We start from the raw sequence: 15,412 nt of genomic DNA on the forward strand, positions 1-15,412 counted from the left end.
TGGGGGGTGCGGGGGGGCTCTGCCACCGGTGCGCACCCCGGGGCGTGTGCAGGGGGGCTGGGAGGGGGCAGGAGGGGAGGGTGCGCCTGGGCCAGGGGAGCGGGGAGGTTTGGGGTGCCCCGGTAACGCCTTAGCGTCTCCCCTGGGTGTCGTGCAGGTGCTGGAGCGTGTTTGGGTGGGTGGGCTTGGACGTGTGGGGGTCCGAGGCTGGGTGTCCCGTGGGAACGATCCCAACCCTGCCTGGGGTCTCCAGAGCGGACGCTGGTCTTTGGCACAGAGCAAGTTAAGAATGTTGAAGTTTGCATTTTATAGCAGCCCCAGATAACGAGAGGGAACGAATGCTCTAGGATGGAATAGGAAGAGAAGAAATTTTTCTTTTTTGAGGAAGAAGGAGGCACAGTTTGCCTTTATCACTGATAGGAGCACTGGAAAGCTGATTTCCCTCCTCCCACCCCCAGGAAATTCTAGCTCATTTATCTTGCTCTCTGCCATAAGCCATTCCCTCCGCAATCAAGAACTTCAGAAGGAAATTAAATTAAAGCTGCATGCATTTCTGACAAGGGTAGCAGAGGCGAGAGAGGGCCTGGCAGCCACGGGGACACAAAGGCTTTGGGGACCTGCTCTAGTGGAAGGTGGCCCTGCCCGTGGCAAGGGGGTTGCAACTGGATGATCTTTAAGGTCCCTTCCAACCCAAACCAGCCTGTGATCACAGGAAAAGCTGTGGAAGGCTCCAGTATCTAGACTTTATTGGCTTTCATCTTGGTGTGGGGGCAGGCAGAGGGCTGCAGTATTAGTTCTGTAGCTTGCACGTGTATGTGTTGAGCTCAAAGTCATTCCCCCCCCCATTCACAGCCTTGGAGCTCCCGTCTGTTTTTCCTTCTTTCTAACCGATGGGTTTGCAATGTGTAGGGGCCGGGCCAACCTGGTAAACCTTTCTCCTGCAGGGTGTACTTTGGCTAACCCACCTAATAAAATCCAACCCAGTCCGTGTGGATTGTAGGCAGACCTGTGAGGAATGCGGAGATAGACGAGTTTCAGTGCAGCCAGTCATCGGGAAAATTTCTCCAGCTATGTGTGGCCTGGAGAAGTGCCAGGCCAGCCGGAGGCCTGGCTGAAAAGGCACGTACGGAAGGGTGGAGGTTGCTCACGGGGAGGTGCTGCGCATAGGAGGGGCAAACTGAAAATGAATTAGATATGTATCGGATCCAGAGGTGCTTGCCGGTGCCAGGCAGGTGTTGTAGCTAATGGAGCTGGGCTAGGCCAGGAAGCGTTAAGTCTGGGAGGAGGGTGTTACCTGGCAGTTTGGGGACTGCAGTGAGGCCCAGTGTTCCTCACCAGTTATGGGAGGAAGAGAGAAGTTGCTCGTTAGGTCGTGGGACAGAGGCTGAAGGCCAGAAGTTAACGGTTGGGAAGATCGCTACTTTCCACCTTGATTCAGTTCTCCAAGTAGCTTTACAAATAGTTGCATAAGTGAGAGGGAAATCCTGGTGAGGCGAGGGAAAGGAACACGTAGGGGCACAACCTGCCCTTGATGTTGAGAGAAATATCTGTGGGACCTTGGGTTAAGTTTGCAAGAGTCCTTCTGTGCCTCCGTTTCTCTTGCTGCACGGTGACAGCGGTTCTCCGTTTGAAAGCAGGTTGTATTTAACGTTTGGGAAGGTCTTTGAGCACCTCATTTCCAAGGGCAGTATCATGTGGCACGTTGTGTGGAGCAAGGACATTTGCACCCACTTGTAAAGGCCTAGTTATTTGCCTATAAGCAAGACCAGCCTGTGGCTCTGTTGGTGGGAACGAAACGAAGCAGCTGTCTTTTTCTCTGTTCTGTGTACTTTGTAGTCTCGTCAAGAGTCTGCAGACTGAAACAAAGCTCATAGCATGTTGTCAGCCCTGGTTTTGTTTTCCCACACTGCTCCTGCCTCAGACCCTACGTACTGCTCTAAATGCAGAGTAGTTCTCCAAGGAACTTTGAAACAAGCCACGTGAAACATCACCATGGTGGGGCTGGCCTGGCACATCCCATGCTTCCTCCTTCTCCCATGCCAAGGCACGGCAGACCAAACTGCCTGTTTTTTCTGCAGCCATCTACTCCCCCAGGGAGGCGTGAGAGGGCCCTGTGTGGCCTACCTTGGCCAGGCTCTCGGGCGTGATAATCCTCAGACAGCAGAGCTGGGGAGTCCTGCTGGGGAGCTACAGCGATGCCCCGTAGCCATGACTTGGGAAATCTGCTTGACATCGGTTCACGTGATGGTGATTGCTCCCCAGAGGTCTGCAGCCACCCGCGTGTCACTACGGGTCAGTGTGTATCGCTCTGCTCCTGCTTGGAGCTGTCACCTGCAAACTGTTTCTTGCTGTTTTGCCAAAGCACCACAGGTGTTTTTGGGTATGTCAGGAGTAGCCGTGGCCACATATTATAAAGCACCATAAGGGTTAATTTCTCCCTTCCATTGTCCCTGTGGCTGTTAGCCTTGGGTTTTGTACTTGGCTGCCATAGTCTTTGTCAACAGGGTAAATCAAAGCAGCCTCTGTGCACCTTTATTACGAAGGTATAGAAATTTTAAAAGGTTGAGGTAGGCACTGACGGAGGAGAAGGCAGTGGAGGAAGCTGGCTAACGTACGTAGGCAAACTGTAGGTAGATTTATGGCATCTCCTTTCCCAGGAGCAGAAGTAATAATGCATGATGCAGGGGGATGTGAACTGTTTGGCATGGTGTTAAAATTCCATTTCAGCTTCCTATCGGGAGATCTGTGGGGATCAGGTCAGCTCTCGAGTGCAGCAGCTTTGTGGGCAAGAATAATTAGCCACTCCAGACTTCAGCCATGATATCTGGCAAAGCAAGGGGGGAAAACTCATACTGGTGACCCAGTTTTATTTATCCGGGCAGAACTGCTTTTTTTTTGCAAAGACAGGAATGCGGAGTCCTTCGCCTTGCTAGCGGGAACTATATATACAGGTTTCCAGTTTCCAGGTGTGAAGAGGTGGGTGGTGAGTCTGAGCTAGGGAGCACTTGGGAAGGTAGGTGTGTTCAGACGTTTGTCAACTAGTTAGAATCCATCTTTGCCGGTCAGAAACAGGCTCATAGGTTTAATGATACTAAGGCAAGGCAGGTGGGTGGGTCCTGGCTCTGAAGGGGATGATGCACGTGTGTGTGCTCACAGATTGTCTCAGACCAGGTTCCGAGGTTCTTTTAGCGGAGTAGTGGTCCCTTCACCTCTTTGCTCCAGCTTCCTCATCTGTCGAAAAGAGTTAGAAAAACTGGTATGTCTCACCACAAGTAGACTCAAGCTGCAGGCTTGAGAATCCATTTGGTTTCATGGTTTTGGTTTCCGAGCTCCTTCTCTAGATCGATCCAGACTTGGATTATAGAGCGCCAGGACCTGGTGGTTTGTATGAAAGGATGGTTGAGTTCAGTGTTATAAAAAGACTTGGAAGAGGAAAGGGTACAACTAAAAGGTGTCATCATAACTACTCCAGCCTGGAGTACTTCCCATCTCCAAACTGCTCTGTCTCCTGCAAAAATGGCAGGTGGCTGTGCCCTGCAGAGATGCAGAGTTGCTTGGCTCCTACTCCTTGGATCTCGTCTCCAAAATTTGTTGGCAGTGTACTTGGTTTTGCTGGGGTCGTTTAGCCTGGCATGTTCTTACCCAGGATGCTCACCTCCTGGTACATGCCTGCAGAGCTCGCTCCTGATCGTAGTCTGGACTTTGGACTGAGCAGACTGCTTTTCACAGCGTGTGACGCCTCAGGAACACTTGCATGCACCCTCCCCTTTAGGGAAAGACTTTCATACCCTCACGGGTGCTCAGACTAGACGGGGTGAGCTGCATGACACTGCGATCAGCATGGTGAAGCTAACTGTGATGCATCAGTTCTGTGTTAGGAGGTGCTAGGAGCTTCTTGTCGTGCGTACAGTGTGTGACCCAGGGTCTGCGTGGGAGAACCTGCCCCTCTCCCACAGGAGGGCGAGAAGGCGGTGTTCAGCCCCAGAGAGGGCAAGCGTTGAGGCAGGTACGCTGGTAACAGCAGCCAGCCGTCTTGGGTACTGTCTGCAAGAAGCATTAGGGACACAATTCATCTTCCAGGACCAAAGACAATTATGGGGTGAAGGCAGGAGGAATGCCAAGGAGCAAGAAATACTGCCTGCCTGAGATGCCATCGGCATCCTGATCTGCTGGGGCCCCGGGAAGCCGAGCCCTTCGGCTAGAGCGTGCTGGGAGCGGGAGCCGCAGCGTCTCCAAGATGCACTCGTTGCCCTTCCGTTGCAGGGAGCTGACAAACACTGTGCATCAGCCAGAGGCCTTTCTCTGTGCAAAGATGTGCCTGAAATACCCAGCAAGGATTTTTGGATTGCGTTCTTTCCATCTGCTGTAGCTACCATTTTTTCTTTCACCACCTAATTCCTCCCCCCCTGAATTGCGGAGGCTTTCCTTTTCGCTCCTGGCTCCTTGGGCATGTTCTCCTGTCCTCTCTGGACACGTTCTCTCTCCTGCTCTTACCTACCCCTGCCTCGCATCCCCCTCCGCTGCTCTCAATGCTCTATCCCTCTTTGATTTTTGCACTGGGGGGATTCCTCTGCAGATCCCAGCTGGCTGAATGTTATGCAGAGCAAAGGCCAAAGAGCTTGACCTGATTTAACTAATTTGGTTTTAGCACCAGTTTGGATTTTGAGGGAGCAATTTCTCCTGGCAGCATAAACCAGACCCTGTCTGTGTCCAGGCCTCATTGCTGCCCTAGAACGTGTCTCCTTCTGCCTGGAAATCCCAAACACCATTTTTAGAAAGCCCTTTCATATTATTTATTTTCCCTTCCTGGCACAGGCAGCGTCTGCGGATGGCAAACGAGCAAGGAGCTGTGTGCTGCCTCCCTATTACCTCAGGTTTAAAGTGTCTCTTCCTATCAAATGCAAAGCAGAAGAAAGCAGAGCTTTCATGCATTCTTTTTTTTTTTTTCTCCTCTCTTCCATCCGTTCTAAATTTATTTCCATGCCTTGCCGGTTTCAATCTGCATTTCCTGACCCTCTCACATCTCCAGTCACAGCCTGTGCTTGGAGCCTTCCTTCTGAGCTTGGAGTGAGTTGGGGGGAACACTGCTCTGGGCTTGGCAGGATATGATGGGGTTAAAGTGGAAGGCTTGGTTTTAACAGTATAATGTGTAACCCCATAATGACTTTAAATATTGATTATTTGAAGGCCATTAGTGCTTATTGTTAAAGAAAAGTCGATACTTTTTAAGCCTTGTGAACCATTTGTCTCCTGTTAAAGGACATATCAAATTTAGCAGCATGCAGTGCAAATCCCCTAATACCCTGCTCACAAGCCTCCAAAAAAAAAAAAAAAAAAAAGGGGTGGGGGGAGGAATATGCAGTAACACAGAATTGCTCTCTGCAAGGTAAGGACAAGGCTTATCAGATGTAATTGCCAAGGGCTAAATTCACATTCTCAGAGTATGGGACTGTAATTCAGCCCTTACTCTGAGAGGTGGAAGAAGAGGAAGAAGAAAATTAATGGGAGGTTGAAGGCTGTTCTGTACCTGAGAAAGGATGCAAGGATTTGTGTTTTGGTGCATGGCTGTCTAAAAGCGCAGCAGCCTTTGTTAAGGTCTCCGGGGCTTTTTACTCCAGGGTTGCCAGTTCATTTCCCAGCAATTGGCTGTATCTGTACCGGGCAGCCTGGGAGGGCTTCCCAGCTCCGTGCCAGGACACGACCAGCTCACTCTCCTCCCTCCTGGGCCAGGTTTTGGTGCCAAGGATCGGGCGGGTGGGCTGGGAGGGAGCAGTGACAGGCTCCAAGAGGTTCCACGCCTGGATGTCTGGGTCTGTGGGGCGGCAGCAAGCCTCTGTCCCTCGTGGTAACTGCTCCTCGGGGACTCTGCGGCACGACTGTCAGTCCACCTGCAGGGAGGAGAGTCCCGTGTCCCCCCAGTATTTATGAGCATACCTGCTTTTTAAGTTACCTGCTGCTGGGGGCTGGTGCTGAGCGTTAGGGGGTGGCAGGAGAAGGTGCAGTGACTCCCTCGTGTTTGGCCGTACTCAGCCTCCCTTCTCCGACTTCAGGCCACAGACTCCAGGCATAACAGTGCCAGTCGTGGGGCCTTTGGCTGGTCGGGCTGATCTGGCCTCACCCAGCAGCTTTGCCCTGTGCGGAGAACAACCCCGGGCTCTCTGCGTGGTCCGCTGTGTTGGGCAGACACGATGAATTTTCTAAACCTTTGGACGCATCCCCAGCATGTGTAGCGGAAGTGGTGGCCGACCTCTGACGTTTGAAGTCTCTCCTGGTGCGTTTTACAGCCCCTCTTACAAACTTTCCACCACCTCCAGCCCCTTTCGAGCCACCGCAGGCTGTGGTGCTCAGCCACGTGCGTGGCAGCGGGATCAGATCCTGCGGGAATTGCTGTGCCGGGGCACGGCTCGCTGGCCACTCCACGGTAGAAGTTGGTCCCTTGCCCCAAAAGTTAGGGAAGCTGCACAGCTCTGATGAGGGGGCAGAGGGAACGAAGTGCAGAGTCTGGAGCCATTGTGACTTCCTTAGGGATCAAAGTAAGGTCCTGTAATGCAACATTAGAGCATAAAAATAACCTCGCGTGAACACTGGGCTGCCACAAAAGGGAGAACCTTTTATTTTCCCGGTGCCCAGTCCTGATCCCTATCAAACGGAATGCTTCCTAGGCACAGATTGGCTCTTCCTGCCTAAAATCAAGAAGCTCTCTTTGTTTTTAGCATTTCCTTCTGAGCCCTCTGTGTGCAGCCCGCACCTAGGGCTTCTGTGCATTCGCTCTCGTGCAGGATCCCTTTTTCCACACACATAAAAGGCAGGGCGGGCACGGCCACCGCTGGCCTGGCCATGGAATGGTTAAAAGCGACTTGATTTCCTAAATTGCTTCTTATAAAACGAACAGCACGTCTGCCAGGCTCGTCTCCCCATGATTACAGCTAATTACGATCGAACGGACACCTCCTAGCCCCCGTCATGCCGCTTTAATTGTCCGTTATTCATCTGCAGGCTGTCCGGGGTGGCAAAGCACTTGGCAGCCCAGCGACCGAGGCCTCGGCTAATTGTGAGGCCTCGGGGATTAGGGCAGGTGATTACACACTTCATGGTGTAATTACATAAGCATCGCTTGGCTGCTGCCCCGGCTCTGAGCCGAAGGTCACGCGCTGCGTTACCTGAGATTAATTGGAGCTGCCACTGAAGTGCGAGGTGCTGGCGGAGCGGTTATACGATTAGCATTAACATTTCAACAGCGACGGATCGATCTGTGGCTCTCCTCCAGACACAGCGAGCTGTGCAATTAGTTTAGAGGAGAGCTAGGGGAGGAAGGAGGAGGAAAGGAGAGATGGAGACAGCCAGGGGAAGGGGAGAAGGGGAGTAGAGACAGACGGGAAGGGGGGAGGCAGGGATGGGCAGATGGGCACGGGGTGGGGAGAAGGAGGAATTTCGGAGGGGAATCTCAGCCCGTTATGCGCTGTGGATCAGTGAGTGGCAGTGCTTTGTAGTGGCAGTTGCACGGAATGAGGATAAAACTACGCCAGGAAGATCTAGGGAAAGGACAAGAATCCTTTCCTTGCCCACCTCATCCCCAAAGAGTCCTTGTCTGGCTTTTCAGGAGCCGTGGTGGGAGCCCATGCCCCGCTGTGTGGGATTCTCACGGTATCCCACATCCCACGTCAGCCCCCCACTGAAAAAAAAAGGGGGGGTGTGGTTGTGCGTACGGTCTGTTTGTTGCAAAGTCACACGCACCTTCTTGCTCCCTTTCTCCTGCCCTCCGGTCTCTCCTGAAGCAGATTTTATAGGGAGATACTGTAAAATGAAAATAAACGGCACAGCACTTGGCTTTGCCTCTAGATGCCCTGGTGAAGGTAATAATGTTGTAAGTGGCCATCAAAAGGAATTAAGAGACGTGCAGCCGGAAAGCAGAGATTTGCTTGCAGGCTCCCAGGGCAGATTTGACTAATGGAAGAGACCTTGGCTCTTATTCCCTTCCTGCTTTTTTTTTTTTGCTTTTTCCCCTCCCCTCCCTGCCAGCACTACCTGCCTTGTTTCCAGGCACTGTCCTCTTCCCCACCCCTCAAGCCTGCCTGTTCCAGCTTGCTTGCCACCTTACACCTGCTCTACCCATTCTGGCCAGCATCACCCACCCCTTCCCCAGCAGTACGCCTTTCCTCTGTCACTTCTGCTCACATCCCTCTCCCCATCTCTCCTGTTTGTGTCTTCCTCTACCTCACTTACAGCTTTTCTCTCCAGAATTAAAGAACATGCCTTGTCTCAGCTAGGACAGTGGGGTTTTTTTTTGTTGTGTTTTTTTTTTTTTTTTTTTTTTGCAAGGCTCGCCAGTGATGCCTTCAAATCTTCCTAAACCTGCTCTCCAGCTCCCAAAATACAGAATGCCTTTTCAGTTGTAAGGTAGTTGAGATAGAAGCCCAAGCTTGCTGAGGGGACAGGCAGACACAATGTCTTCAGCCTTGCCTTTGCTAGCCCTGGGCTGCCAAAACCCCTTTGAACAGCCCAGCTGAAAGCCCACTGAAGCAAACGTATCAAGGTGGGAATTATGTGGGACCTGTGGAGACTGGGCTGCTTCCTACCCCTTCTAGTTCTGCTGCTTTTCTTTTTTCTGTCGCTTTTAAAAGTTTTGCGTGGGGGTGAATAGGCATCTTTCTGTCTGGGAGCAGCCTCCGGTACGGAATTCAGGTCGTCTGCGGGCTCTTCGCTGGCCGCTGCATATGGAGCCTCCAGGTTTTCCAACATGAATTTATTTTCTGATTTCTGCAGGGAGATATCCCACCCACCACCTCTGCTTTCACCCCAGAATGCGCCCCATATTGCTCTGGGGCCCCACTTGAGACCTCCTTTCCTTGGGGTGCCTTCGGCCCTCTGCCAGACACCAGGTGAGTGCAGGGAAACACTTGCGAGCAGCTGGGGGAAGTGGGTAGGGAGAGAAACTCTCCTTCAGCCAGACAGCCCGGACACGTTGTCTGTGTTTCCCCGTTACTGTTGTGCTGATTCACCCTTGTTTTGCAGTGACAGGAGCAGGTTGCCTTGCCTGCTCTCTCTTTTAATCCCCACCAGCCTCCCTGGTCCCATGTTTCAGCAGCAGTCTGCACTGCCTTGGGAGTGAGGGGATAGATGGGCTCTAGAACAGACAGGCAGCTCTCCGCTGCCCTTTTCCTGCTCCGTTAGCCCTCTGGGGAGCTGGCCCCGATTTAGCGAAGAGTCAGTGCTGAGATTAATAACCCCAGATTATTGTTCTCCCTGTCCCCAGGTTACGGGTTCCTACAGCCGGCACAAGCAGAGATGTTTGCGCGGCAGCAAGAGATGCTACGAAAGCAGAACCTGGCAAGGTAAAGAGTGCGGAGGGCCAGCCAGCCTGGGCCGGCGTTGGGTTTCTCCTTCCCTTTCCTAGCAGCAGGCAGAGTAACGTGGGGTGCGGTGTTGGATGAGCTTGTGCGCAGGCGATGGAGCGAGACCGATGGAAGCGAGGTGCGGGTGTGGAAGTGAATTATTTGCAGAGCTCCCCCCTGCTGACCTTCCCTCTCTTGCCTCTCCCAATTTAGGCTGGAGATGTCGGCCGAGATCATCCGCCAGAAGGAGCTGGAGAATCTCCACAGGCAAAGGCTACTGGCTGGTGACCCGCTGAGCCTGCACCCTGGCCTGCCCCCCGACCACCCGGCCCTGCGCAACGTGCACGACATCCCCGAGGGCCACCCGCTGCGGGAGGAGCTCTCCCGGAGGAACGCCATGCTGGTGCTGCGCCACAACAACACTCCCCTGCTGTCCCTCAACCCCAGCGTCCCCAGCAGCGCCACGCCGCCCAAGGAGCAGCCCCGGCGGGGCAGCCGCAAATCCGCACATCACCGCGCCGAGCCGCAGGGGCTGAGCGAGGCCAAGGAGCTGGCGGAGCCCCGGGCGCGCGACGGGGCACCAGACTGTAACGATGAGGAGATGAAGGACTCTGAGAGCGACGCGGACGTGAGCGACGAGAAGCCCGAGAGCCTGAAGGCTGAGAGCAGCAGCTCGGCCGCTGAGCTTAAGGAGTGCAAAGAGACGGGCAAAGTGTGTGAAGGCGCCAAGGAGCTGGGGGAGGCGGCTGCTGGCCAAAATGCCCCCTGCAGCTCCTCCAGCGCCGAATCTCCCAGCCATTTGCTCGGCCCGGGCATCAACAAAAACGAGGTGAAATATCTCCCGCCAGCCTCCATCCCACCACCTCAGCCGCTGCCCTTCGGATTCCCTTACACGATGAGCCCGTACTTCCATGCAGGTGGGTGCTGCTGAGTTACTGGCCGGCACAGCGACAGGTTTTGCAGCGTGTAGAAGTGGGATTCTGCCCCCTTCCTCTTATGTGGCGTGGTTGTAGTTCTCTTTTTCTCTGCAGGGAACCAAGCACCTTCTTTTAATTAGTATAAAGGACTCCCTTTGCAATAAAGCAAGTCAAGGGTCATAAAGACGACTAGCAGGGACGAAGTGAGTCCCAAGCACGTGAGAAGGGGGATCCCAAGATGATGGACTAAGGGATTTTAGTTGCTGGGCCCTTCCTTGGAAGCCGTGTTCCAGGACAGTAAATTATAGGGGGCTTCAGGGAGAGGCCAAAAAAATTATTAATGGCTGAAAGGTGCTGCCCTACAAAGTAAAGAGCCAGAAGTATTTGTAGCTGGAAGGGTGGCCTGAGAGGCTCTCAAGCCTGTTGGGCTGTGCTCGTGGGATTTCCAAGGTGTGGGGACTGGAGGGGCCAGGTTGGAGAGAAACACCCAGGCCCAGCAGGACAGAGGAAGGGAAGGAGAGCTTCCCCGGGGGAGCTGGATCTGCCCCGTGTGGGCAGAGGCCACGGGCTGGGAGCCAGGCTGAGGCTGTTCTGCAGGGGAAGGTGCTGAGGGCCCTGGGGATGCGCAGGGCTGGAGCGGAGGGGGCTGGCTGATTCCCACGTGCTCTGTTCTCCCTCCGTGCATCGCCGTGGTGTGAGGTGAGGGAAATGAAGGGATTAAGGCTGCGGCATTCTTCCTGCTGAGTGTCATATCTGGGACGTTTCCAGGGTAGCGGTTGGGGCAGCACCTTTGGGATGGGGTGTCAATTCCCCAGCAATGACTTGTATCAGCAATAGTGTGGCCAGCAGGGACAGGGAAGGGGTCTCACCCCTGTGCTTGGCGCTGGTGAGGCTACACCTTGATTACTGGGTTCAGTTCTGGGCCCCTCACCCCAAAAAGGCCATTGAAGGACTCGAGCGTGGCCAGAGAAGGGCAACGGAGCTGGGGCAGGGTCTGGAGCACAGGTCTGCTGGGGAGCGGCTGAGGGAACTGGGGGGGTTCAGTCTGGAGAAGAGGAGCTGAGGGGAGACCTCCTGGCCCTCGGCAACTCCCTGCCAGGAGGGGGCAGAGAGGGGGGATGAGTCTCTGGAGCCAAGGCCCCAGCGCCAGGCCCTGAGGGAATGGCCTCAAGCTGCCCAGGGCAGGGTCAGGCTGGCTCTGAGGAAGGATTTCTGTGCAGAAGGGGCTGTTGGGCGTTGGAATGGGCTGCCCAGGGCAGGGGGGGAGTCCCCGAGACCCCTGGAGGGGTTGAAGAGTCGGGCTGAGCCAGCGCTGAGGGATCTGGGGGAGTTGGGAATGGTCAGGATGAGGTTCATGGTTGCACTGGAGGAGCTTCAAGGGCTTTTCTGACCGAGATGATTCTGTGATTCTGTGACTTAGACATCTTGGCTGCCCCATGCCCTTGGAAGGGTCTGAATTTCCACTGCTGTGCCCCTTTCCCAGGACAGAGGTAGATGGGCTCTTTCCCCTGCCTGTGGTATGTTTTTCAGTCGCCCAGGCCCTGGTGTAGCTGGACTGGTGCCTGTCGGATGGGATGGACAGGCAGGGAAGCCGTTGCCAGCAATCTGGTCCCCGTGGCGCCGTCCCTTGGGCTGTGGAGATGGGCAGCAAAGGCTGGCACAGCTGGACACAGAGCACTGAGTACCAAGTGGGGTTTCCAGCCCTGGTAGCTGCTCTGCCCAGAGGTCTCCTGTGGGCAGAGCAGGGTGGCAGCCCCGCTAACCTAGCCAGGAGCCAAAATCTGCCTCATCTAATTACTTGGCTGAGCAATTAGCAGGAGGTAGGACCTCCTGCCACGTGGCGGAGGGAGAAAAGGGGGGGCACGGCATGTGGGTCGCCGAGGCTGCCTGTTTTCTATGCAAAGAGCTGCCGCGGTTGTGAAGGCGGCTGCCCATCACTCATTAGAGCTGCCTTCCAACCAGGAAGGAGGAAGTGATTTTTCTATGACAGGCAGGTGGCCAACATGATAAATATTCCTGCTGCCTTGGGCTGCTGAGGCTTCCTCGCAGGAGCCTTTTTCTCCTGGCCATTAAAAAGGGAAACGCACGGCTCTGTGGTGCTCATCACTTGCGTGAGGCTCTGCAGGGAGGCCTGGATTGTAGATGGGTTTCCTCCCTCCCCCAGCAACGCGCGAGTTACTGTAATAGGCCATTTATTATTATCACTTCGAATTTATATCATGATCCTGTCTCGAGGACTCAGGAAAGAGCCGGGCTGTGTTTCACTGCCCAGTTTTCAGGCACTTCTGATTTGTGGAGCCTGTTCCAGGGCTGTAGGTCTTTTCCTGAGGGCTCTTTTCCTTTCAGCTTGCTTCACCCATTCTCGTGACTGTTCTCGTTGCCTGTTTGCAGGACAGCAGCACTGAGGTTAGGCCCTGTTGTGGGAGGCACTGAACAACTCCACAGCAAAAGCTCTCACCTGAAACAGCCTTGGGGAGACAGGGCATCTGGTTTGATGCAGCACAGTGCAGGTCGATGGGGCAGCTGGGAGTTCAGCAGCTGAAGTATTGAGGGCTGTATTGATGCAAACACTGCGGGGACCCTGGGGTGTGCTGAGGTAACGTGTGTCCATGAAAAATGTGTTACTTTGGCCCTTGGGGAGCACAAACCACCTGAAGACAGAACTGCACCCACCTCTCCCCTGGTGCCAGATAATTTCTGTAATCTTTTTTTGCACAAGGGCTGCTCTTTCAGCCCGGATGGTTGCGGCTGCACGCTGGGGGCTGGTGTTCTAAAGTAGCCACCTAAACAGGGCAGGTAACGCGGCAGGCCGAAAGAAAGAGCTGGAGGGAGGAGAGAAGTGGCTGGCTGAAAATGACCACTGAGTTTCAGGCAGTTCCTCTGGTCTTGGGGCCAGGGGAGGCTCCTCCTTTGGAGGTAGAGCACTGTTTTCCGTCCCTACTGGGAAGAATATCGATGAGGCAGCCAGAGCTGGGTCGATTCCCTGAGCTGCCTTCTGGGGATCTGGCGGCTGCTCGATGACCTCATCTCATCAAGGTTTCAGCAGCCTTGCTCCCCTCCTCCTCCCACCACCCTCCTCCAGCCCCGTCCTTTGGAAAAGGTGAAGGATGGAGTGTGCAGGAGGCTAAAATCCTTCTATCGATCTGTAGTCTGGAGAGCAATTAACGCAAGGCTTCCAGTGCCGCGCCGTGACCCGAGCCCGCGCCGGCGTGCGGGATGGAGGGGGTGCACGCACAGGGAGGGGTGGGAGAGTGGCAGCAGAATTGATTGAACCCATCGGTGGGCTGACTGCCAAGCAGGTTTGCTTTGTGCACTGGTCTCCCAGTTGGCGCCCGAGTTGTCTCCTGTGATGCTGGGAGCCCAAACTCGGGTGTTTCCACGCAGCAGGGACGGCCCCGTCGCAGCCTGGCTGCTGGATTCGCAGCAGAGGTTTCCCTCGCTGAGCTGACCAGAAGGGTTGCTCTCCCTGGCCCGGTCAGCCTTTGGCTTCTCTTCTGAAGCAGCTGGGTATCGGGAGGAGGGAGGGAAATTATAAATGGATCACGGCATGGGTGGTGAGGGCTTTTACGTGGACACCTGTCTACAAGACGCTGGCCTGGGACGATGGATTCTTTTCAGTCCCTACACGCTGGGCCCCATCTGGTGAAATGCTCCGTAATCCATTACCAGTCTCTCGGACCATCATTTATCACAGAGCAAGACAGAGGAGGCCTGGCAGGGAATAGATGTGCCCTTTATGCATCCTCGCAGTCCAGCAGGATCCAGTGACATGTCATTATTATAATAGAAGGTGCGTCCCTTCCAGCCGCTTGGCACCTATTTGTTATCATTCTCCAAACTGCCAGAGCAGAGGTGAGTGGGTGCAGCCATGCGCGGAGACGGAGCAGACGGTGCAGTGTCTTCCTGAGGAGGGCCGGGAGGGAGGGCAGGAGCCCTCCTGCTCTAGGGGCTTTAAAATCAGAGAGGGCCAGTGACTGGGTGCAGCGTGCTGAGGGCTGGTGCTGTACTAGTTGTAAATCAGGTACATGCTGAGGCCGGAGGGACCACGGTAACCAGCTTCTGTGTCGTCCTGTGGAAATCCTTCCTGGGGTTGTTCCTGCATCTGGTGACTTGAGAGCGGTGACAGAGCTGAGGTGGGAGCAGAAGGGCAGGGGGGGACACCCGAACACCGGGCTCCACAGCCCCGACTTCGTACACAGAATTGTGACTGAGCCTTTAGAGCTACTAGGGCTGAGCCCTCCTGCAGTCACCGTCAGATTTTGGGCTTTTCTGCAGGGAATGGGGGTGCTTTGCCACTAACTCCGGTGGAAATAGGTTTCCACCCTTTAGCTTTTCAGTTCTGTGGTGCAAAAATTGCTGATAAGCCTGAACCCAAAGTATTGGTATTTACCTTTGCCCTCCCAAGAATATTTCCACCAGTCAGTCCCTGTTTCCCTGATATAAATGGGAAGGGAAAACAAACTCTCCGAGATAAATATTTTGGCCGTATTATATTTCTCTGTGTGTGGGTACGTGGAAAATATTTCTTGTTCCCATACAGCAGGCCTGTCTTGCCCTCGGTCTTGGACACAGCAGGCTTACTGTGCGTGCATCTGTGTGCATCTTGACCTCTCCCTCCCTTTCTTCTGGAGGCACGAAGAGACAAAGGGAAGAAAACCACAGAGGAGAAAGGCTTCTGTAGGAGAAGCATTTGCTAGCCCAGCTCTGCTGCGATGTCGGTAACCCTGCAAATGATCCCGCAGTCGGTGCGGTCCCAGGATTGCCAGCACGTGTGCAGGAGAGGGGCCGCAGGGAAGCCCTGCACCTTCCCCCTCGCCCCTGCCAGCTGGGGAGGCAGCAGCTGGGCTAAACCTCTGCCCACACTGGTGGGGAGCTGGGAAGTACTGTGTTGCTGCAATTCAGTCCTTGGCTTGCTTTTGGAATAAGGAAGTACCTAATTTTAAAGCAGTTGGCTGTTACAGTCAGATCCCCTCAGAGACGCTTGCTCTGGCTGCAGATGGAGGTGTCTCGCCCGAGCATTGACTGTGCCTGGAATAATTGAGTTCAGTTTCACTTCCTCTATTTACCGAGCTGCAGCCACTCTTCCAAAAAGGAGAAAAGAGAATTACCCCCCACCCTGAGAAAGAAAAACCCTCCCCTTAAACGGCAAAAAAAGGGGGGGGG

The 15,412-nt window shown here is 54.4% G+C and overlaps 1 protein-coding gene across 1 annotated transcript in view; it reads left to right on the forward strand.

Annotated features, from left to right (window-relative positions):
- The window catches only part of SAMD11 (sterile alpha motif domain containing 11), an 82,168-nt gene that overhangs the window by 59,400 nt on the left and 7,356 nt on the right, over positions 1-15,412 (forward strand). Inside the window, exons 6-8 of the mRNA XM_026862943.1 lie at positions 8,642-8,879; positions 9,254-9,332; positions 9,546-10,249. Of these exons, the coding sequence (XP_026718744.1) occupies positions 8,642-8,879; positions 9,254-9,332; positions 9,546-10,249 (1,021 nt within the window). The remainder of the gene's footprint in view (positions 1-8,641; positions 8,880-9,253; positions 9,333-9,545; positions 10,250-15,412) is intronic.

This window comes from Athene cunicularia (genome assembly GCF_003259725.1).
Source record: "Athene cunicularia isolate RWA chromosome 21 unlocalized genomic scaffold, athCun1 chr21_part1, whole genome shotgun sequence".
Lineage (NCBI taxonomy): Eukaryota > Metazoa > Chordata > Aves > Strigiformes > Strigidae > Athene > Athene cunicularia.